This window comes from Aquarana catesbeiana, linkage group LG06, assembly GCF_042186555.1.
Source record: "Aquarana catesbeiana isolate 2022-GZ linkage group LG06, ASM4218655v1, whole genome shotgun sequence".
NCBI classification, from domain to species: domain Eukaryota; kingdom Metazoa; phylum Chordata; class Amphibia; order Anura; family Ranidae; genus Aquarana; species Aquarana catesbeiana.
In genome coordinates this window covers 195,228,180-195,253,642 of record NC_133329.1, presented here as the reverse complement: position 1 = coordinate 195,253,642, position 25,463 = coordinate 195,228,180, and the positions used below count along the sequence as shown (strand labels likewise).

General features: G+C 43.4%; 1 protein-coding gene across 11 annotated transcripts in view; it reads right to left on the bottom strand.

The window, feature by feature from the left end:
* Positions 1–25,463, bottom strand: part of CLEC16A (C-type lectin domain containing 16A) — a 1,646,984-nt gene that overhangs the window by 129,375 nt on the left and 1,492,146 nt on the right. Inside the window, exon 23 of one of the 11 annotated variants that reach the window (XM_073591190.1) lies at positions 14,678–14,985. The exons of the other annotated variants lie outside the window; for them this stretch is intronic. Coding sequence (XP_073447291.1) covers positions 14,939–14,985 — 47 coding nt within the window. The 3' untranslated portion in view covers positions 14,678–14,938. Of the gene's footprint in view, positions 1–14,677; positions 14,986–25,463 lie in introns of those variants that run through there. 11 annotated transcript variants of the gene reach the window in all.

Below are 25,463 nucleotides of genomic sequence, written 5' to 3'. Positions count from 1 at the left end.
AAACTGAAATACTCAAAAATATAGTTTTTTTCAAAATTGTCGCTCTTTTTTTGTTTATAGTGCAAAAAAATAAAAACTGCAGAGATGATCAAATACCAGCAAAAGAAAGCTTGATTTGTGGGAAAAAAAGGACGCAAATTTTGTTTGAGTACAGTGTAGAACGACTGCCCAATTGTCAGTTAAAGCGACGCAGTGCCAAATTGTAAAAAGTGCTCTGGTCAGGAAGGGGGTAAAATCTTCCAGGGCTGAAGCGGTTAAGGCTGATTAGAGTAAATTAAGGGTTAATAAGGAATTAAACAGAGTAACATTTAACTACTTTCCGCCTGCATTATAGCTGAGTGACGGCTAAGCGCAGGCTTCCAGTGCCGGGCGGCGTCTATTGATGTCCTCTCGGTAACTTGCTCCCTGCACGCCACGCCCCCAGGTACTGGGCTGCTGGTGGATGGCACTGTGTTGTTGCTGGATGGCACTGCGCTGCTAGTGGATGCCACTGGTGAGGAGGCAGTGGCATCCACCAGCAGCGCAGTGCCATCCAGCAACAACACAGTGCCATCCACCAGCAGCCCAGTACCTCTGCAAGAAAGGCCAAGTACTAGTGGGGTCTCACCTCAGCCCCAAAGAGTATGTGAACCTTCCCTATGCCCCTCAGAACCCTCGGTGGCTTCCTCCTAATTCAGGAGCAGGTAACATTCCCCCTTCCACTGCTCAGCCAGGAGTCCAGGTGAAAACAGAGAATTTTGCCCCATAAATTACATTTTTACAGAAGACCTGTTATCATCAATTGTGGCCCAGTGCAACCTTATGCACAACAATTTATAGCGAGTAACCCAATGTCCTATTATTCCCATCCCCATGAGTGAAGAAACCTAACAGTGGAGGAGTCCAGGATTTTTTTGGGCCTTACATTCAATATGGGACTCACCAAAAAAAATGACCTACGTTCATACTGGTCCTCCAACCCCATCCACCACATGCCGATCTACTCAGCAGTAATGTCCATAACCAGATTTTGATGATGATGAGGTTCCTCCATTATAACGACAACACCCAGTGCCCTCCCTGAAATGACCCAACATATGACAAAATTTGGCCAGTTCTAAATTATTTTTCAGAAAAGTTTCCCCAGTTATTTACCCAGACCAAAATATCTCCGTGGATAAATCACTTGTCCACTTTACCAGCAGGTGGGGCTTCAAGCAATTCATCCCCAGCAAAAGGGCCCGGTATGGAGTCAGAATTTACAAATTATGTGACCGAGCAACAAGGTACACCTATGTCTTCATGGTGTACGAAGGGAAAGACACCCATCTGCTTCCCCCTGAATGCCCAGAGTACATAGGATCAAGCGGGAAAGTCATTTGGGACCTCATATACCCACTCCTGGAAAAAGGCTATCACCTGTATGTAAGACAACTTCTACACCAGCTTGCCCCTTTTCCGCAACCTTCACCGGAGGAGGACTCCAGCATGTAAAACTATCAGAAAGAACAGGAAGGGCTTCCCTCAAAAGCTCATTAATATGAAGGTAAGAAGAGGAGACATGTCGAGTTTGCAGAACGAGGAAATTCTGGCTGCGAAGTGGAGGGACAGAAGGGATGTCTACATGCTGTCTTCGATTCACAATAACACCTACGTGGAAATCCCCAGAAGGCATGGCCCAATCCAAAAGCCAACATGAATATAATTTGTTCATGGGGAGGGAGTGGACTTCAATGACCAAATGCTTCAACCCTACCTTGCCATGAGAAGAACCCACTGTTAGTATAAAAAAGTCTCAATTTATCCTTTTAATTTTGCCATATACATTACTTTTGTAATTTACCGCACATACATCGAGAGACCCTTATCCTTCCTTGGCTATCAGAAAGAAATCATTACTGCCCTTATATACCCAAACGGCCCACAAGAAAACATTTGATCAGATGTGATAAGCAGACTCCACGAACGTTAGTTTCCAGAAAAAATCCCTCCCAGACAAACAGGCTAAAGACGTCCAAAAAATTTAGGGTGTGCTCCAGAGAAGGAGTTAGAAGAGACACCGCTTATTATTGTCTCCAGTGTCCTTCCCAACCAGGCCTTTGCATAGGTGACTGTTACCACCGTTACCATACATCTCTACATTATTGGTGAAGTATTATAAACGTAATTATCAATTCCTGCCATTTACCTTCACACCCCTTATGCCACTACTTGCTGTTGATCTGACCCTGGCCTGTTATTCAACCACGCCTTTGCCTACCGCTACTGTATATACCTCTGCCTGATCTGGAACTGACCCTGGACTGTTTGACCACGTTTTTGCCTGCCTCTTGGACTGATATTTGACCCTGCTACTGGATAACTGTGATTCATAACACAGGGGTCTCACATATGTGAGGGGCTCCATAATTGTTTTTCTGAATGAAGAAAATACATTTTTTGGTTTTCTCATTCCCGAATTAGGTTCTGGAGACCGGAGGCTTCAAAGAGATTTGGGTGAGAGAAACCTCTACCCCTGTCCCCATTCTGTCCTGACTGAGACCCTACTTCTGAATGCTGCCTGTAGGACTTACTGCCATCATGCTTCTGCCTGCCGCATGAACTGACCACACCTCTGCCTGGTACCTGTATTATGGACCATGTGCTGCCTACTACCAGGACCAATATTTTGGCACTGCTGAAATACCTGCCTGCACTGACACTGGACTGTATATGGACAGTATCCCTGCCTGCTGCCTGTACTGACTATGGACAATATTCTTGCCTGCTGCCTGGACAATTCCATTCACTATTGCTGACCAAATCCCTGCCTGCTGCCTGGACTCCTCCTGTGGACAACTGCGCTACTAAAACCACAGGTAATCTTTTGTTTACCCTTTGCTCAGCAGAATGTATTTTGGGGTGTAATTCTTGGTATGTGCATGCTATGTGTCTCTAGAACACCTGACGGTGTTCCTTGCATGTTGGGCCTCTATATGTGGTCAGGCTGTGTAAAAGTCTCACACATGTGGTATCGCCATACTCAGGAGTAGCAGAATGTATTTTGGGGTGTCATTTTTGCTATGTACATGCTGTGTGTTGGAAATATCTTATATATGGACAACTTTGTGTAAAAAAAAAAAAAAAAATGCATTTTAATTTTTTTTGCCCACATTTTCCAAAAACTTCTGGAAAAAAAATTACATGTTCAAAAGACTCCACCTATGCCTCATAGATTATAAGTTGGAATGTTTGCTTTCCAAAATGGCGTCATTTTGTGGGCATTTCCATTATCCTGGAAATCACATTAAGTGCTGATTAAGGTCAATAATAAATTAATAAATAAATAGTGACTAGTAAACCAATGATAGATATGATCTATAGTGACTGGTGATAAATTAATAAATACTATAATATTGTGACTTGTGATACATGTGCAGGCAGTCTAAAAAAGTGCTCTTGTGCTCTGTGCTCCAACTGTGACTTTCCTCTTGTGAGGCTATATGGGGCCTGCTACTTTTGACTATGCCGCACTTTGATTACGAAACACGTCAAGCTAGAATCCCGTATACATCACTTCCGGCACAAGCGGTGGAACACACGCTGATCTGCAGACAGAATTACTCTACACAAACAGTTAGCAATATGAGGGTTGTTCAGTTGAGTCATTTTTTAAAGGATTTTAAAAGGAAACATTTATTATAAGATGCCTATGTGGAATAAACGTTTTTAAAATCTTACACCATGAGGAGCCTTTTCTTTGTATCTTATATGCCTGCACACTTTGGCCCAGGAGCACTGCCATAGGAGGTAAGCCTCCACAGCGGGAGTACCCAGCGGACACCAAGCGGAATAGGTCCCCCCCAAGAGACCTAAAAGCACAGCTGACTCTCTTTGCCATAAGGTAGAGGAGTCAATCTTATCTGGTGAGTGTGGAACCATATAGCCTCACACGAGGAAAGTCACAGTTGGAGCACAGAGCACTTTAATAGACTCTGGCTGCACATGTATCACAAGTCACAATATTATTGTATTTATTCATTTATCACCAGTGACTATATATCATATCTATCATTGGTTTATTAGTCACTATTTATTTATTATTGATCTTAATCAACATATTGATTTTCTTAATGAACTTTTTTATGGATTCTATATTGGTTTAGCAGTCAAACATTCAATTATGGATTACAATAGCACAGAATGGTCCACTTAAAGTCACTTGTCTTAACACAGATATAGAGTTTTCACATATAGATTAACCAATTTGACCATCAGGTGTGGTGAGGCAAGCGCTGTATATTTTTTTATTATTACTTCTCCGTTCCCTCCCAAGGAGTACAGCACAGCAGCGGCCTAAACAATTATTCCACGCTACCAAGGTGCAAGTGTCACACACTTTCATATCTGAAACTAAGGTGGCCTTGAATCCATCTGGATTCTCTCTGTAAAATTAGTTTATTCCAGCCCTCACTCCTGTTATAGGGGAAAACAGTATTTAACAACCAGATGTGAAGCCAGGGCATATGATAATTACAACGTAATTATGAATAGGGAGGATTATGTGAAAATGTGTTATGACAGTCTAAATAATAGAGAATGGTATTCTCCTATTTCTCTGCACCAGGTTGACCAAGTCAATAAGAAGTTTTGGTCGTTGGTCACCCACACCTTGAATGTGGCGCCTTGCCACGGAAGCAGAGAAGGGGAGTATGACAGGAAAAATGTAGCAATCCGGGCAGGAACCAGAGCACAAGAAATTTATAGTTAGTTTCTATGGAAACAATGTTTTGGGAGGAAGACTTTGTGGCAGACCATATATTGGGACAATCTATCCCTTCCAAGTGGCTCGTTCCCATTTGACTGCATATGGCAGGGAGGTGTGGGGTGGTGAAGCTAACAGCTGTGCATAAAAAGTGGAGATCAAACTTCTGGCATGGGGGTCACGTTTACATTTGTGTTCAAAACTAGTTATGTCCGGGAGGGAGGTGTCAGTGTGTAAAAAATGGAAAAACAGCGTTTGATCTGAAGGTATCCGAAAATTTCTGACCCAGGGATATCATGGGAGTTGCAAAAAGCTGGGTAAGGTATAAAAGAGTCAGGTGTTAAAGTTGTGGGTTCGAATTACATTAGCCTGAGACCAAGTATAAAATTAAGCTTGAGATGTCCATGCAGGATAGGCGTCCGGAATTCGGAAGGAAGGATAAAAGTGGGTCATGTGGAGACTGCAAGGCGTATCGAGATATGCGACTGTCCCAGTTTGATAAGTAAAGTAGAGTAATTGGATAACAAAGCGAACAACAGTCCCCGGGGCGTAACCACAGCAAACTGGCAACTGACAAAGGGTCGCAGTCTACAGACTCCAAAGCGACCCATAGTGGAACTTTGTTCACAACGTGATACTTAGGGTTAGAGCAAGATGTACCCCTTGGAAATACTTTGTAAAATTCGGGAGCCCAAAACCACCCTTAAGTTTCGGTAAAGAAAGGATGGATTTGGGTAGCCGTGGTTTAACAGTGCCCTATACGTAGGTGATCGTGTGATGTTGCAGAATCCGAAGAAAGTAAGAAGGTAAAGATATAGGTAGGGCAAGAAAAAGGTAGAGGATTTTGGGTAAGATCAACATTTTCAGGACGGTGATCTGGCCCATCTATTTAAAGGGTTGTTTGGACCATGAGGATATAAGGCTCCTAAGGTGTGTTAACATGGGGAGGGTAGTTAACAGAAAACAAAGCGTTGTGGTCAGCTGTCAGTTTAATTCCCAAATAAGGGATAAATTGACTTGGCCAAGAATATGGTAGAGACTGCTATAGTTGAGATAAGGTTGATGGGGGTAAGGAAACATTAAGAGCTGTGGACTTTTTAGGGTTTGTTACCAAGCCTGAAATTGCAGCAAATTGGTCTAAACACATGAGGCAGTTAGGTGCTGAGGTCAAAGAGGGGGGGGGGGGGCAAGAAGAGGAGAATGTCATTAGTTGTGCAAGAGGTTCAATAGCCAGGGTGTAGAGAAGAGGGGGTAAGGGGTAGCCCTGCCTCATTCCCCTTTGTATAGGAAAAAACTCTGACTTGTAACCTGCATACTTCAAGTATGCCCTAGGAGAGGTGTATAGGGAGGCAAAACTTATATATCATTACTGGATAAACGAATGAAACCTATAATCAAACATGTGACTGTATGTATAAGTATTGCTATTGATTGCACACCATTAGGATCATGCATATAACACTAAAAATAACATTTATGAAAATAAAAACTAGTGCATTAAAGTGGATGTAAACCCAAAATGTTTTATTTTTTTTTTATGTCATAATGTAGAGCAGGGATATGCAATTAGCGGACCTCCAGCTGTTACAGAACTACAACTCCCATGAGGCATAGCAAGACTCTGACAGCCACAAGCATGACACCAAGAGACAGAGGCATGATGGGACTTTTGCAACAGCTGGAGGTCCACTAATTGCATATCCTTGATTTAGAGCAGGGGTCTCAAACTGGTGGCCCTCCAGCTGTTGCAAAACTACAATTCCCATGAGGCATTGCAAGGCCCACAGTTACAAGCATGACTCCCATAGGCAGAGGCATGATGGGACTTGTAGTTTCGCAACAGCTGGAGGGCCACCAGTTTGAGACCCCTGATTTAGAGTATAAGATTTCCTATCATTTGAGCCCAGTCTTGCCACAAAGAGTTAATCCAGCTCTGAGCAATCCTCTTATTGTTCAGTGAGATAAAACTTGACAGAGAAAAACGTTGTCAAATCCTCCCCCTTGCTTTGAGTGACAGGTGATTTACATATCTTGTGCACTAGCCTAAGACATGCATTATTTTTTAATTCCCACCCCCACTCCTTTCTTCAGCAGCTCTGCAAGGATTGGCTGTTCCACACCTCAGCATGATTTGGCATGCTGAAGTCATGTGGTTACTTTCCTGTCTTTTCACTGGATGTTAGAGATCATAGCAGAAGTTCAGTGTAAGAAATACACAGGAGAAAATGCATATTGACAAGGGCAGTGTAGAGGTGGGCGGGGAGTCTACTGACATCATGACTCCACCCATCGAGCTCCACACAACAGACCCACCCACAGAATCTGCAGCTTTTCGGGTCTAATAACAGACAGAGGGGAGATGTTTGACAGGTAAAGATACCTGCAGGAGGCATGTATATCCTTAAAGATAACCCCTATGGCAGTAGTTTAGAAAGGATGACATTGGGTTTTACATCCACTGTCATTGGAATCAAAAATATGCCAGAAAATTCATGCGCAAAAAGTCCATCAGTATATAAACTGCCGTGCTCAATGAAAGTGTCCATCCATCTCCTTAAAGCAAATGGTGTCTTCATGCAAAAAACAAAAGTACCAGTGCTTTACTGCTGTGTTATGGAATAAGATGGCTGCTTACCAAACCAATAGATCCTCACAGGATCATAGTGCACGTATAAGGTGGCTCAGCAGGGAGCAATCAGCTCTTTAAAGATCACTCACTGGTACTCGAGATGAACACTGACTCTCCGTTCACAGACGATAAGCGTTAAAGAGGTAGGAAAAACTCTGGTTTATTGGCCTTTTTATAGATTTTGTGCCTTGACCTGCGTAGAAGTTTTTCGTCTGATTCAGTCAAAAACACTTCCATTTCTAATCTGGCTTTGTCAAAGTTTAGTCTGTGGGAGGGTGAGGGATCCGATTGAAAGGCAATGTTAGCTTATTGAAACTGGGTTTCCAAGCAATGGTGTATTACTCGTCCCTCGTTTTTGAGGTGAGAAGCTTGGCTAATGCAGGCTCCCCAAATCACAAGTTTATGGACTTCCCGTAAGGTCAGGGGGGGGATGTCATCACTTGTGTTATGAGCTAGATATTCCTTAATTGCTAGTTCAATAACTAGTCTGTGAGTCTGAGTCTGTGCGAGTGGGCCAAAAGGGAATCATTAAGATTTCAGGAAGAGTCACCTTGTTGGGGCACTAAGGAGGATGGGGTAGAGAACAGCCTTATAGTCGGTCAAGGAGTAGGGTGTGACTACTGAGAACAGGAGAGCCGGGAAGTACCTACAGTCAGAAAGATATAGTAAATGCGTGAAAAGGTTTTACGAGGGTATGAGTAGTACATGTATTGTCTTATAGCTGGATTAGCTTCCCGCCACGAGTCTGAGAGGAAGTGTTGGTAAAATAATTGCTGAAAGGAGGATTTGGATGGGGTAGAAGATGCAGGAACGAGAGACTTGTCGAGAAGGGATAAATTATTTGATTGGAGTCACCACAAATTAATAATGTACCATGCTTATGAAATTCTATGACTTGCAGCAAATAGGAGGGAAAGGAGTTAGGGTTATCATTTGGAACGTAGTAGGAAGCTATAGTGACCTCTGAATCTAGGAGGTGGCCAATTAAAATAATATAGCAACCATCTGGGTCTCTGATCTCTCAGGTCAGGTGTGAATGGGGTAAAGATAGAAGGCTGTGAAGACTCCCCTATGTTTTAGTTGTTGCAGAATCAGTAAAGACCTGGGGGTAAGAGGAGCTGTAATACTTAGGAGAATGGCTCACAGTGAAGTGGGTCTCCTGCAGGCAGACCACATGTGCTTTGGCAGAGGCAAAAGATTTGAAGGCCTTAACTTTTTTGTGAGGAGAATTTAGTCCCTGAACATTTAAAGTGAGTATACTTAGTGGGGCCATGGTGGAGGATATACAGTATCTCACAAAAGTGAGTACACCCCTCACATTTTTGTAAATATTTTCTTCTATCTTTCCATGTGACAACACTGAAGAAATGGCTACAATGTAAAGTAGTGAGTGTACAGCTTGTATAACAGTGTAAATTTGCTGTCCCCTCAAAATAACTCAACACACAGCCATTAATGTCTAAACCGCTGGTAACAAAAGTGAGTACACCCCTGAATGAAAATGTCCAAATTGGGCCCAAAGTGTCAATATTTGGTGTGGCCATCATTATTTTCCAGCACTGCCTTAACCCTCCTGGGCACGGAGTTCACCAGAGCTTCACAGGTTGCCACTGGAGTCCTCTTCCACTCCTCCATGAAGACATCACGGAGCTGGTGGATGTTAGAGACCTTGCGCTCCTCCACCTTCCATTTGAGGATGCCCCACAGGTGCTCAATAGGGTTTAGGTCTGGAGACATGCTTGGCCAGTCCATTACTTTTACCCTCAGCTTCTTTAGCAAGGCAATGGTCCTACTGGAGGTGTGTTTGGGGTCGGTATCATGTTGGAATACTGCCCTGCGACCCAGTCTCCGAAGGGAAGCGATCATGCTCTGCTTCACTATGTCACAGTACATGTTGGCATTCATAGTTCCCTCGATGAACTGTAGCTCACAAGTGCCAACAGCACTCATGTAGCCCCAGACCATGACACTCCCTCCACCATGCTTGACTGTAGGCAAGACACACTTGTCTTTGTACTCCTCACCTGGTTGCCACCACACACGCTTGACACCAAGTTTATCTTGGTCTCATCAGACCACAGAACATGGGTCCAGTAATCCATGTCCTTAGTCTGCTTGTCTTCGGCTAACTGTTTGCAGGCTTTCTTGTGCATCATGTTTAGAAGAGGCTTCCTTCTGGGACAACAGCCATGCAGACCAATTTGATGCAGTGTGCGGCGTATGGTCTGAACACTGACAGGCTGACCCCCCCACCCCTTCAACCTCTGTAGCAATGCTGGCAGCACTAATACGTCTTTTTCCCCAAAGACAACCTCTGCATATGACGCTGAGCACGTGCACTCAACTTCTTTGGTCGACCATGGCGAGGCCTGTTCTGAGTGGAACCTGTCCTGTTAAACCGATGTATGGTCTTGGCCACTGTGCTGCAGCTCAATTTCAGGGTCTTGGCAATCTTCTTATAGGCTAGGCCATCCTTATGTAGAGCAACAATTCTTTTTTTCAGATCCTCAGAGAGTTCTTTGTCATGAGGTGCCATGTTGAACTTCCAGTGACCAGTATGAGAGAGTGAGAGCAATAACACCAAATTTAACACACCTGCTCCCCATTCACATCTGAGACCTTGTAACACAAATGAGTCACATGACAAACCGAGGGAAAATGGCTAATTGGACCCACTTAAGGGTGTACTCACTTTTGTTGCCAGCGGGTACGGGAACAGCAAATTTACACTGTTATACAAGCTGTACACTCACTACTTTACATTGTAGCAAACTGTCATTTCTTCAGTGTTGTCACATGAAAAGATAGGAGAAAATATTTACAAAAATGTGAGGGGTGTACTCACTTTTGTGAGATACTGTAGATAAAGTTGGTTACAACTGCCACTTTGGAGCAGCATCAATCTTCTAGGAAAAGGAAAGGAAAGGGAAAAAAAGAAAAGAGGGAGTAGTTAGGGTATCAAAGAGAAGATATTACCTGACAAAAAGGGTCATGAGGCCAAAGGGCCAAATTGCAAAAACATGTAAGTTGCCCATCCGCCTATGTTGTAAAAGCATAGGTGGTGGGCAAGAATCAGTCCTGAGTAAACCCAACACAGGGCTACTTAGGAAAACAGAGGGGGAAGCAGTGAACAACTATGGAAGTTACAGAGTCCAAAAACAAGATAATACTCATAAATAGTATAAAGGGGGCCTAGCCAACAATAGACTTTTGGAACTGGTATGCAAGCCTGCAATGTAAATGGTCAGCAAGATAAGCGTGCTTGGTAAAAATTGAGGCACAGACAGTTGTCAGCTGAATGGATATGACCCCATGTGGAAGGTTCCAACATAAACGTTGGGGTTCTAACATTATGGTAATTGTGAAGTATTCTAAGGGGCTATGCTTGGCAGGGTGATTCATAAGCAGGATACTTTAATGTCCCAACTGGATAGAAGGATTATCATTAGTTGTCACAGGACACTATTACCCAAACGTGGTCTAAAATGTTAGTAATCAATTTACTTTCAGCCTACAAAAATCATACAACAAAAATTCACATTTTCTGACATGGTCCTTACCCCTAGTTGAAGAGGAGGAGCCAAAAAAAAAATTAATACATTTGTAAAACTTGGATGAGAAATTACTACAGATTATGCCGGATTATACATGGGTTTTTTGGAGATGGAATAAGAGAACCTCGGTAATAAGGAAATTGGTAGCCAGCAAGCATAAATTGGAGAGGCTGGTTAACTGAATTTCAAGGTAATATGGAGGATCTCCGAAAGACCATGAGACATTTTCTTTTAATTGGGAAATCCAACTTTATTGAATATAGATCAACAGAAATACATTCAGCATTTGGCAAGTACAGTCTCGAAAACACATTAACATTTAGTGCTTCATAATATCATACTATTATCCTGCTTGTATTAATGGACAATTAACAGATGACTATATAGTAAGTATCCCATCGTCATTATATACCTAGAAAAAACCACCAACAAATTCTGCGACCCTCATACCCTTTCACTTGTTCAAAGATAGTATACTGATTGTCTCGAGTTTGAACTTAAGTACAGGTTTCTCCGTCTTCCAGCCATCTATCCCATATCTTCGAGTATTTTTGTATGCATATCCTCTGTGTGTGTATATCAACTTTTTGTACGGAAGGGTATTGTTTATATCTCTTTTCCATGTCAATGTCGTGGGAGGCGGGGTTTGCATCCAGGCTCGAGCTACAACTTTTCTGGCTATAAATAAAGTTTCATAGATAAAAGTGGTGTGGAATTTGTCTATATCAGTATCAGGTAAATAGGCCCAAAATACACAATCGTGGGTCCAAAACCACTGGGGATCCCATTTTGTCATGCAAAAATTTGATCACTTGTACCCAGTATGTTTGTAAAGCGGTGCATTCCCATACCAGGTGATAGAAGGTGCCCGGTCCATAGATACATAGAGGGCACGTTGATGTATTGGAAGGCTGGAATTTAGCCAGCCTCTTTGGTGTCAAGTATGCTTGATGTATTATATATAATTGTGTCAGTCTATCAGAGAGTTTAGGCAATGTCGTTTTGACATTATCTAATATTTCATCCCAGTCCGTGTCATCGTATTGTGTAATATAAATTTGAAATCAATTTTTTCGGTTCATCTCCCATAATTATATCTAGGACCTGAGGGTGAGCAATGGTACTAGCGATGTATCTAAGTTGGGAGCATAGAGCATGGCGGAGCTGCAGGTATCTGAATAACATATGATGCGGAACCGAGTATTCGTCTTTAAGAGACTGGAATGACTTAGGCCGTGCATCAGTCATAACCTGATGAAGGAATATTATCCCATATTTAGCCCATAAAGTCGGGTCTGGTACATTTTTAAGTTCAGGCATATGATTATTAAGCCATAGAGGGGTGTGTGAGTGGATATGTCCTAGTTTGAGTTTTTTCAGGGTAATTTCCCATATTTTATTGTGGTGTGGAAGCATGCCCGCATTATGTCTGGGAGCTTTTTTACGCAATTGTCCCCCTCGAAAAATAGCCTGTAGGGGGATGACAATGGATTCTTTGGGTCCTCGCAAACTAACATTTTGTATCGCTGCATTTCATTCTTATTGAAATAGTACATGTGGGATAATTGTGCAGCGATATAATATTCCTGCAAGTCAGGTAGTGCCGTGCCCCCCATAGATGTGGGGTTTTTGAGGACATGCCAGGCCAATTTATGCCTCCCATGTCCCCAGACGAATGAGTTTAGGATAGCCTCCATTTTTTTTAAAAATCCTGAGGGGTATGTATAGGGGTGCATGCCAGACCATATAGAGAATCTTGAGGAGTAAAATCATCTTGATGATGTTTATCCGTCCCATCACCCCTAGAGGCAATTTGGACCATGCCTGCGTTTTGGTTTTAATCAGGGAGAACAGCGGTTCCACATTATTGATAATGTAGTCCCCCAGGTATTTTATGACGTTCACTCTAGCCAATGGTAGTTCCGGTGACACAGGTTGGGGGGGAAGTGATCAATGGGGAGAATTTGGGATTTATCCCAGTTTATATGCAACCCTGAAAAGCTTCCCATCTCTTCAATGATCTTTAGAGCTGCTTGAAGCGATGGGCCTTGATCTGCTAGGTAGAGTATGGTGTCATCCGCATATAGACCTATTTTCTCAGTATACGTGTCTATGCATAACCCATCTATGTCAGGAGCCGCCCGAATGGCAATAGCCAGCGGTTCAGCCGCCAAGGCGTATAGGCGAGGGGATAGAGGGCACCCCTGTCGTGTGCCTCTCCGAAGAGGGAATTGATCTGATAGCCACCCATTCACGAACACTCTAGCTTTTGGCGTTTGATACAAGATCTGCACCCATTTAATAAAGTTAGGTCCAAAGCCATATTCCCGTAGACACTCCCATAAAAACAGCCACTCTACCAAATCAAAGGCCTTGGCTGTATCCAAGGCCACCACCACTCTGGTACCGTTATTGTCGTGTAGGGCTTGAAGATTCATAAATAGTCTCCTAACATTCATGGCCGTATTTTTCCCTGGCATGAAGCCAGTTTGGTCTGGGTGTACTAGCGACAAAATAGCCTTGTTGAGGCGCGACGCTAATATCTTGGCTAATAATTTGATATCCACTTGGAGCAGAGATATGGGTCTATACGACTCGGGGTATCGGGGATCTTTTCCCGACTTGGGTAGGACAATTATTTGTGCTTCCTGCATGAAGGGGGGGAGCGCTCCTTTTTCAAAAAAGTTTTGGTATAAATGTTTAAGCTTGGGAATAAGAATCTCCGAGAAAGTATTGTAAAATTCTAGAGGTAGCCATCTAACCACGGCGCCTTGGATTTAGCTAGCTGGGATATAGCTTCTGCAATGTCATCCTGTGTTATGGGGTCTTCAAGCATTGCAACTTGTTCAATGTTAAGTTTGGGAAACTGTATTTTGTGCAGGTAATTTTTAATATCTTGCAGGGAATAAGTACTCTGTGATTTATATAATTCTCTATAAAAGGACTGAAATCTAGCTGCCACTTGTGGGGGATCCGTAACCGTGTCCCCTTGCGGTGTAAGCAAGGTCAGACCATGAGACATTTTAAGTAACATGGAGGTGAACATGAACCGTCTAGGACAGACTGCAGTATACTTCCGTCCCAAACCTCTCATTAATTCCATCCCCTATTCACAATATTTGTGACTTTGTCACAGTTATAATAGAGAAGATATGTTTAAGTCTGCGGATATTGATCTAAGAGATCGTCTATAAGAATGGGGGTTCTCTACAACATGCCTTCACAAGGCCTACGACAAAACTATTGACCATTCTCGGACCGATCTATTTAGAGCCCTTTCATACTGGGGCCGCTGTGTGTTAGCAGTAAAGTGGCGCCCGTTAAAGTGGCGCTTTTCTGCTGTTTAAGCTGCGTTTTTCGGCTGCTAGCTTTTAACCCCCGCTAGCTGCCAAAGGGGTTAAAAGCGCCTGTGTTGCAGCGCTTCCGAAGCACTTTTTCAGGCACTTTGGAAGTGCTGGCCATTCATTTCAATGGGCAGGGAGTTTTGGGAGCACTCCCAAACCACCCCAAAGATGCTTATTGCAGGACTTTTCCTAACCTCCCGCAAGCGCACCGCCCCTGTGTTCACTGAAATGAATAGGAGGTGGTTTTCAGGTGCTTTACAGGCACTATTTCTAGCACTAAACCTCCTGAAAACTGCCTCAGTGTTGAAAGGGGTCTTAAGAAGGTAAAAAGATCAACAAGGGAACAACTGCTTAGAAGTATTACGTCTTTCAATAATCAGCATTTAGCAGTGGGTGTCAGAAACCATGAATCAGACTGAGACAAAAGTACAGTTAAATCTCACTTGTTTAATAATAATAAAAAAGGTAAACAGAGTAAACGTAGTCAAAACATAGCCAGCGTTCAGGAACCGGAATGGATAGTTAGACAAGCCAAAACATCAGGGAACCAGAGATGAGCGTAGTAGAATAGCAAGCAGGATCTGGAGCCAGAAGGAATGTCAGCCAAGCAAGTCTTTAACGGGAACACAGGAGAGCGTCTCTAAAGATGTGACCAAGGCGAAAGCAGAGATCATCTGGGCTGGACGGTTTAAGTGGGCAGGAGTGACGAGCAGGATATCATCAACAGGGGAGTCACTGTGGAGAGATAGGAGCTGGAAATTAGCCGACAGCTGAGCAGCCAGCTCAGAAAAGGAGGGCTGAGCCCAGCCCTGACAGTGAGCAAATATATTAAATATTGGCATCTCCTCACATCTGATTCCAAGATTTGTAAAATCATTACCTTCAAACCACAGATTACATACAAATAAGCACCTTCCCTTAAAGACAAACTAGTCTCTAGTGAGTTTGGTTCATCCAAACGTCAAAAGCAGGGACAGCTTAGAGGCACGTTTCAGTGTGGGGCCTTTAATTATTGCCAATTTATCTGCATTGACAAAAACCCCTTTCTACCAACTAGTCAAGTTTTCATTCCGAGAAATTTTGCCAATTGTCAAACTAGGGGTGCCTTTTACAATATGACCTGCCCCTATGAGGCCTTTTACAATGGCAAAACCCAGAGAGAATTTTGGAGAAGAATATACAAACACATATCTGGATCCATGACAGGTAACATTTATTCCTCTATTGGACATCATATAGTGGAAGTGAATAATCATATGCCCTGTCTCCTCCCCTGGGTGTTAGAGGTTTTTTTTTCCGATACCACGGGTGATGACGGGAATAAACTTTTTACTTTTTACAAAGGGAATCCAGATGGATTTACAAACTCAAGGCCACTCAATCTCCAGGTCTGAATGACATTCTTAGTTTCAGACCCTTTTTGGATGGATTAGTGTCTGGCAAGACAGGACACTGGTAATTGGTATACCCTATTGGATTCTCCATAGTTTGTTGGTGTAACTGGTATAATACATGTTCTTATTTCTAAAAGAGGGGTCTATGGGACTTTATACGTGTAAGATATCTCTGTAATGATATATTATGCATTTCTAGTTGGTCTAATATTATTATTATTATTATTATACAGGATTTATATAGCGCCAACAGTTTGCGCAGCGCTTTACAACATTTTGGCATACATGATACTTACAATACAAATCAATACAGGAGGGATCAGAGGGCCCTGCTCGTTAGAGCTTACAATCTAGAAGGAAGGGTCAAGTGGAAAAAACAGTTGTTAGGTGTGGGTAGGGTAGGCTTCTCTGAAGAGAAGGGTTTTCAGGGATCATCTAAAAGCTAATAGAGTAGGAGATAAGCGGACAGATTGGGATAGGGCATTCCATAGGATTGGAGAGGCTTTGGAAAAGTCCTGGAGGCGAGCATGGGAGGAGGTGATGAGTAAAACAGCAAGCAGGATCTGGAGCCAGAAGGAATGTCAGCCAAGCAAGTCTTTAACAGGAACACAGGAGAGCGTCTCTAAAGATGTGACCAAGGCGAAGGCAGAGATCATCTGGGCTGGATGGCTTAAGTAGGCAGGACTGGCGAGCAGGATATCATCAACAGGTGAGTCACTGTGGAGCGATAGGAACTGGCAATTAGCCAACAGCTGAGCGGCCAGTTCAGAGAAGGAAGGGCTGAGCCCAGTCCTGACAGTGAGGAAATATATTAAATATATTATAAATATATAATATAGTCAGAAGTGTGAAAAATATAAAAAAAGAAAGAAATAGAAGTAAACCACCCTATCAAATACTTACAGGGTATCCATGTGCAATTGATAAGGTACTGAGGGTCATGGGTATCCCCACATGGGGAACATCATTTCCGGGAGCTGAGATGGTATGTTAGGTGACAGACAGCCCAACAGGCAACCCTCCAAAGGACAGTCCTGCATCAGGCTGTGATATGTGGGTAAGCATGTATGATCACAAAAATCAAACTGGGGCTGTAAAGAGTATATTAAAATGAAAAAAATTAGTGATATGTGTATTAAATAACAGTGCGTGAGATCCCTAGTAGGGAAAAGGGGAAAATGATGCATGAAAGTGTATGAAGTAGACCAAATACCAGGAATCGAACACCCAATATTGCCTGAAATAGTAAAAAGCATAGTAGATACAAAGTGAAGGGAATAATATATCGCATAAAAAAAGAAGAAAAAAAAAAGTGAAAAATCGCATGAAAATCACGCAATACCCCAAAGGGGGAAAGGGTGAAAGAAAACAAAGAGGTGTGCAGTCTGGATGATAGAGAGGAAATCACAGGGATAGTTACCTGGTAACATCGCACAGAGACATGCTCTGAGACATGATGTACATGTGTGCGGAGAAAAGCCACAGTGAGAACAAGACTCCCAGTGGGGGTATAAGTAACACCTGACACTACCTTGGCTCCTTCCATATATAATCATGGATAGGAAAACAGCACCCATTGCTGTCTGGAAAAGTAAAGAATATAGTGGATACAAAGTGACAGAAAACATACCACAAGAGAGACAAGAGAATAGAAAGGTGAAAAATCGCATGAAGATCATGCAGTTTCCCAAAAAGGGAGAAGAGTGAGGAAAAACTAAAGGGTGTGGCAAATGGTGAAGGAGCCCCCACAAAAGTTGACTGACAGGACCAAAAAGTAAAGAGTGGGATGATGAGAAGCAGAAGGAATGACATGGGGGATGTGTTGCCTGCTAACCAAAAGAGGAGTAGGCTGTGTATGGTGTCCAAAGGATGGAGCAGAAGCCAAATTCTAAAACCATCCAAAGATGGTGGCTATATTTCTTATGTTTCACTATATATTATTTATTTTCTTTCCCCTAGTTGGTTTTGGTGGATGCCCGGCACATCCAGCAGAGGCGGCTCTAGGCTTTGTGAGGCCTTAGGCAAAACATAGACATGAGGCCCCACTCACGCCCATCAGCTATGCAGCAGGCATTCCTAGCTTGAGATGCTCGTGCGGTGAATGGGGGGGGTGACGTGCGGCGGGCACAACATCACTCCTCATTGGCTCACGGGCGGAGCTCCTGAAGTTATGCGAGAGGTGCCTGCCCACAGTAGTGTTAAGGTGTCGTATCACCTCTAAAATAAATTCACGCTGCAAGTAAGCTGTTCTGTCACCATGGGGCCTACCTAAATGAGGTGATCACCGCGGTGATCTATGCCAGGAAGTGGGAGCAAATACCTGTATTAGACAGGTATCTGCTCCCTCCTCCCTCCTGAAAGGTGCCAAATGTGACATCGGAGGGGGGGAGTATTCCAAAAAGTGGAAGTTCCATTTTTGGGTGGAACTCCACTTTAAGAACTTGCATAAATGACAAAGTGCAGTTCCCTAAGCAGAGTAGAACTGCCCTCAGGTAATAAAGGTAAACACATATCTATATAAGCAGCTCTATATCAATAGCAGAAAAATCTTTACAAGAAAAGGTAAATCAATATTTAGCAACACAACTGTACTCTAAACGTGTCTAAAGGATTAGCAGTTTCCTAGTGGTTTTTCAATGCACTCTAAGAAATGAGAGAAGGTGGGGTACTCATTTAAATGGCAGAAACATACTGGGCCCTGCAAGGATTTTTGTCTATTTAGGGGAAGGGGCATTTTGCCGCCCCCCGCCCCCTTCCCCCACCATCAGGGCCATCTTTAATATTAATTGGACCCTGGGCAAACAATTTCTTGCCCTCCCCCCCTCCATTCTGAGACATACAAACAAATAGCAGGTAGACTCTAAATCAGTTTACTGCAGCAGATCACGCAGCGATTGCAATTGGTTGCCAGAGGTTACAGCCGATCATTACCACTCACTGACTAGTTGCTGGTGGTTACGGCACATAATTTCTGCTTGCTGATTGGTTGCTAGAGATTACAGCATATCATTACCGCTCACTGATTGGTTGCTAGGGGTCACAGCACATTATTACCACTCACTAAAATGGGAAAAATTATACCAAGCTAGTGGAACATATACATCAAACTAAAGCAGCTGCTAGAGTGAGATACAGGCACAAAATGTAATGAAAAAAATATAGCAGCGCTAAACTTATAACACACATGAAATAAAAAACATGAATGAATAATTAAATATTTATAATCAGCAGTGATAAAATAAAAAGTTCATCAGAGTAATGTTGTTAGAACAAACACAATCCTAATATTGGAGATGATCAGAATTGGAAAATGACCTCTAGTAGGAAACAAATCATGCTCAGATTCCATATACCAAGTGTAGGTACTGATATATTAAGTGAAAGATGAATCATCCACCGTAACCAACGTGAAACACCACACAGAATGCGCGCTTACCACAAAGCAAGCTATATGCAGCCTATTACCCTGCTAGGGCCTTTATCCAAGGACAGGGGAAACCATTGCCATAGCAGGATCCTAGGGATGTGGTCAGCAATCAGCCCAGATCACCCTATACCGGGTTCAGATAGATGGTCAACTCCAGGTACCGTTCAGATATTCCCCGGAATAGAAAAAATCACCATAGCATAATACTGACGGACCACCGTTTTATTAATATCTGAACGGTACCTGGAGTTGACTACCTATCTGAACCCGGGATTAGGGTGATCTGGGCTGATTGCTGACCACATCCCTAGGATCCTGCTGTGGCAATGGTTTACCCTGTCCTTGGATAAAGGCCCTAGACGGGTAATAGGCTGCAGGCTGTTAGAGCTTGCCTTGTGGTAAGCACACACTCTGATGAAATTTTTATTTTATCACTGCTGATTATCAATATTTGATTATTCATTCATGTTTGTTATTTCATGTTTGTTATAAGTTTAGCGCTGCTATATTTTTTCTATTACCACTCACTGATTGTTTGCTACAGATTACAGCAGATCACTACTCTTCACTTATTGGTTGCTACAGGTTACTCATCATTACCACTTACTGAGCAGTGGAGCAATCCCAAATAATTGAACAAGTAAAGTGGCACATTAATACACATACTACAGGAGAGGGTCAGAGACTGCAGACATACTACAGGAGAGGGTCAGAGACTGCAGACATATTACAGGAGAGGGTCAGAGACTGCAGACATACTACAAGAGATGGTCAGAAACTGCAGACACGATACAGGAGAGGGTCAAAAACTGCAGACATACTACAGGAGAGGGTCAGACATTGCGGACATACCAAAGGAGCTGGTCAGAGACAGCGGGCATACATCAGGAGAGGGCCTGAAACTGCAGACATACTACAGGAGCTGGTCAGACACTGCGGGCATACTATAGGAGAGAGTCAGAGACTGCAGACATGATACAAGAGATGGTCAGAGACTGCAGACATACTACATGAGATGGTCAGAGAATGTGGACATAGTACAGAGGATGGTCAGGGGCTGCGGGCATAGTACAGGAGATGGTCAGTGACTGCAGATATACTACAGGAGATGGTCAGAGACTGTGGGCATACTACAGGAGATGGTCAGAGACTGCGGACATACTACAGGAGATGGTCAGAGACTGCGGACATACTACATGAGAGGTTCAGAGACTGTGGACATACTACAGGAGAGGGTCAGAGACTGTGGACATATTACAGGAGAGGGTCATAGACTTCGGACCTACTACAGGAGATGGCCAGAGACTGTGGACATACTACAGTAGATGGTTAGAGACTGCAGTTCCTATGGATGGCAGTAGATATGGCCGACTGGCCCTCTCACCAGACTCGGCGATACAGCAACAACAGTTCCTCTGAGGTGTCAGCTCACTCTGGGTTGCCCATGGTGACTCCGCTGGGTAGCGCCCAGATTTGTATTCTGGAAATGACTTAATTCCTTTCTCCACAAGGAATGGCGCTAGGCTGTGTGGCTTTCCCTCTGGTGGCGCAGGGCAGCGGGGTTCTCTCTCTCTCTCTGATGGTGTTCCCTCAGCACTGTCCTCTCCTTCTGGAGTCCTGGGTGCACTTACCTGAAAGCTTTCCTGGGCTCCTGGCTCTCTCTCCCTCCCATTCAGCTGGGCATGCTGTGAACTGCAGTTTCCTCCCCTAGGGTTGCAATGGGGCCACCAGTCCATTGGACTACATATCCCACAATCCTCTTCTCGGCTCCTTTTTTACTGTATTTCTCCCCTAGCCAATACAAAGGAAGGGAAGAAACATAGCGGGCAGCTGTCCTGGCAAGCGTCGCTCACGGGAACAACAGCGCGAGGAGCAGAGGGAGGGGGAAAAGAAGAGCCTGCGACTGCTCTCTTTTCATTCGGTAACACAGCCGCTCCGATTTCATGCTGTTCTGCTCTCCTCTGACAGGAGGAAGGAGGGTGGAATGGGCAGGAAACAGAGAGCCCTCTTTTCGTTGCTGACTGGCACCATGGCACCCGCTACATGTGATAGGGAAATTAGGCGGCCGCGAGGCTCCTGTGAGTGCGAGGTCCTTGGCGACCGTCTAATTTGCCTAATTAAATAGCAGCCTCTGACGTCCAGCTCCTGCAATGGAGTATAGCTGGTGAGTAGGGAACTGTTTTAGCCACCTGCTTTCCCTCTCTCTGAGCTACGTATATTGGACTTTTTTCTTTAGGCTTTTAGATGTGCTGGTGCTCTTCCCCTTTCTGTAATGGCTGTGGATTCCCAGCCCCGCGCTTCCATAAGTGACATTAGTCCTTTCCTTTTTTTATGTGAATGTTGTTGAAATTTATGTATACTTATATTTCAGACATTATTGTTTTCTCATGAAGAAGACTCTTTATGAGTTGAAACGCATTGAGGTTCAATATCATTGACAGATTGTCAGTGAAGATATTTCCGCATGATGGATATTAGATATGTCATACATACCCTTGATGTATTGGATTGCAATCTTTTACTATGTGTCATAGCTTTTTATCTGTATAAAATAAAGAATGAAACGTTTAACTAAATTCTTATTGTTATGGGTGCCTATAGAAAGTCCCATTCCATGTTTTGGATACTAATTTAAATAGGGATGAGGTACCTAGACATGTAATATGGTTGGGTGAAGGCAATAAGATTAAGTGCTCCAAAGTTATTTTCAGTGCAACACATAAAGTCCTTAAAATCATTCCAAAGCTAAAACATTTTTACCTTAATACATTCCCTGCCCTAATGTAAAAAACATTTTACCATTTGCTATGCCCCCACTCTCCTTAAACACTTATCGGCGTCCTGTATCGATCCAGTGCTGTGCCCGCCTGAACCTTTTTTCTTTTCGCTTCCTGTTCTCACAAGAGGCTCTGAGAGCTGCCGAGCCATTGGCTCCTGCTGCTCTCAGTCAAATCCTGTGAGGCAGGAGCAGAGCCGTGCTATGCTGTGTGTGTCTATGGACGCACACAACCTGGCTTGGAAACACACCCACATGTGTGCCCCCATGTTACACAGCATGCTATGGGGCACACACAGAGCAGGAAGAGCAGACAGCACTGGTGGAGGACCCCAGAAGAGGAGGTAAGGGACTGCTTGGTGCAATACTATTGCACAGAGTACGCAAGTATAACATGTTTATCATTTAAATTAAAAAAAAAAAAAAACAAGAACCACTCTTTCCATACTCTTCGCGTGTTTCCACCTCCAATTAAACAAAAATTCTCTTATACAGTGGGGTAAAAAAGTATTTAGTCAGCCACCAATTGTGCAAGTTCTCTTACTTAAAAAGATGAGAGAGGCCTGTAATTGTCATCATAGGTATACCTCAACTATGAGAGACAAAATGTGGAAACAAATCCAGACAATCACATTGTCTGATTTTTGAAAGAATTTATTTGCAAATTATGGTGGAAAATAAGTATTTTATCAATATCAAAAGTTAATCTCAATACTTTGTTATATATCCTTTGTTGGCAATGACAGAGGTCAAACGTTTTCTGTAATTCTTCACAAGGTTGTCACACACTGTTGCTGGTATGTTGGCCCATTCCTCCATGCAGATCTCCTCTAGAGCAGTGATGTTTTGGGGCTGTCGCTGGGCAACACGCACTTTCAACTCCCTCCGAAGGTTTTCTATGGGGTTGGCTAGGCCACTCCAGGACCTTGAAATGCTTCTTACTAAGCCACTCCTTCGTTGCCCGGGCGGTGTGTTTGGGATCACTGTCATGCTTAAAGACCCAGCCACATTTCATCTTCAATGCCCTTGCTGATGGGAGGGGGTTTGCACTCAAAATCTCAGGATACATGGCCCCATCCATTCTTTCATGTACACGGATCAGTCGTCCTGTTCCCTTTGCAGAGAAACAGCCCCAAAGCATGACGTTGCCACCCCCATGCTTCACAGTAGGTATGGTGTTCTTTGGTTGCAACTCAGCATTCTCTCTCATCCAAACACGACGAGTTGTGTTTCTACCAAACAGTTCTACTTTGGTTTCATTTGACCATATGACATTCTCCCAATCCTCTTCTGGATCATCCAAATGCTCTCTAGCAAACCTCAGACAGGCCCGGACATGTACTGGCTTAAGCAGGGGGACACGTCTGGCACTGTACGATCTGTGAGTCCCTGGCGGCGTAGTGTGTTACTGATGGTAGCCTTTGTTACGTTGGTCCCAGCTCTCTACAGGACATTCACTAGGTCCCCCTGTGGTTCTGGGATTTTTGCTCACTGTTCTTGTGATCATTTTGACCCCACAGGGTGAGATCTTGCGTGGAGCCCCAGATCGAGGGAGATTATCAGTGGTCTTGTATGTCTTCCATTTTCTAATTATTGCTCCCACAGTTGATTTCTTCACACCAAGCTACTTGCCTATTGCAGAATTAGTCTTCCCAGCCTAGTGCAGGTCTACAATTTTGTTTCTGGTGTCCTTCGACAGCTCTTTGGTCTTCACCATAGTGGAGTTTGGAGTGTGACTGTTTGAGGTTGTGGACAGGTGTCTTTTATACTCAAGTTCAAACAGGTATCATTAATACAGGTAATGAGTGGAGGACAGAGGAGCCTCTTAAAGAAGAAAATACAGGTCTGTGAGAGCCAGAAATCTTGCTTGTTTGTAGGTGACCAAATACTTATTTTCCACCATAATTTGCAAATAAATTCTTTCAAAAATCAGACAATGTGATTGTCTGTATTTGTTTCCACATTTTATCTCTCATCGAGGTATACCTATGATGACAATTACAGGCCTCTCTCATCTTTTTAAGTGGGAGAACTTGCACAATTGGTGGCTGACGAAATACTTTTTTGCCCCACTGTATATGCTAAGTGGGTTAAATGCACTAGATATATAATTACATAGGCATTTTATACAAAATAAAAAAAGCAAAACTTCATATCAAAAGAAATGTATTGATAAAATATAGATAAAAGGAAGTTGAGTGTTCACAATATTATGGTGGGCAAACTGCACTAGTATAGAGTGCACAGACACCCTAGGAGTTTGGGGATATAATTTTGTCACTGTCTCTGTCACAGAGTGTGCACAAAACCATGTGGGGCTGCAGCACCATGCAGACGCATTTTAAAAAAAGAGTCTGGGTCTTCTTTCTCTGCCTTTCTTGCAGGTACAGCAGACAATTCAAATGAAAGGGCTGCTGTGCTTGTGCAAGCGCGCACATACCACCAGCACAAGTGTGAACCCACGCTCAAGGTTCAACTACAGATATCAAAATAGGGAAACAATGACTATGTGACATCATTGCCTTGCAATGCTGATGGGTCCAAGTTCAGTTCCCATAAACACTATCTATATTAAATGTGTGCATAAATGTACTAGTAGGTTAACTAGCTCTGTATGACTTTGGCCTAATGAGAATAAACGTATGTATTTGTTGCTGTTTATTTTGGAAATTATACATACTGTAAAATAACAAACACAAGCAACAGAACCTCAGATTCAAATATCTGACAGACTGACACATAATATGCTTGTTATAATACACCTATTAATAATTGATATAATAAGTGGATTGCGCTAACTTCTATACATATTACCACTCCTGAAATATAAACAAAAAATTCAAAATAAAATAAATATCCTAGATGGCGTGCTTTATTATGCTTTACTATGCCAACTAATGTTGTGTCAAAAATTTCTTTCCCCACATCGTGGTCCTAGTGACAAAAATAATGCCGCAAATTACACTGCGAAACGCGTAGAGGCTGCTGGGAACTTTCTCGCCACTTCCGGTCCGAAAGTGAGGCTTGGAGCGCACGCCGCTGTGAGGAGACACAGTGACAGAGTGGGAGATAAACCGAGACTCCGCTCTCCACACACACGGCTGAATTAGCTTGGTCCTGGCTTAGAGGCACTACAACACGTGAGTTGAACTATGTTTTTAGCTTTTTCAATAACACCATGATGGCTATCCATATGTCTTTATAAGTACTAAACAGAGCAAGAGGCGGGGGGTGTGGCCAAGATAGTGCAGTGAGAGGTCGCACTGACTGGAGCTCTGCTGGCCTGTGGTCTATTATTGGCTATCTGGAGCACCTTATTCGGTTACCCTGCTATCCAGATCGGCTCTACATGACCCACCAGATCATATTATAAGGGGAAAAAACTCTGTTTTCCTCCGATATCTGAAGAGGATTCCCTGGCCCCGAGGCCCCAAAAGCTAACATGGCTTCTCAGACAGAGATGGAGGAGCCGGCTGTTTCGTCACAGCTTGGCTTCCAGGAGGTGATGGCTGCTAGCGCCTCATGTCAGGCTACACTGACGGGGAAGAATGAGGAGGTACAGCTAGACGTGGGGCTTATTAGGCAGGATCTAGACAAGATCCGTACCCGCGTGACT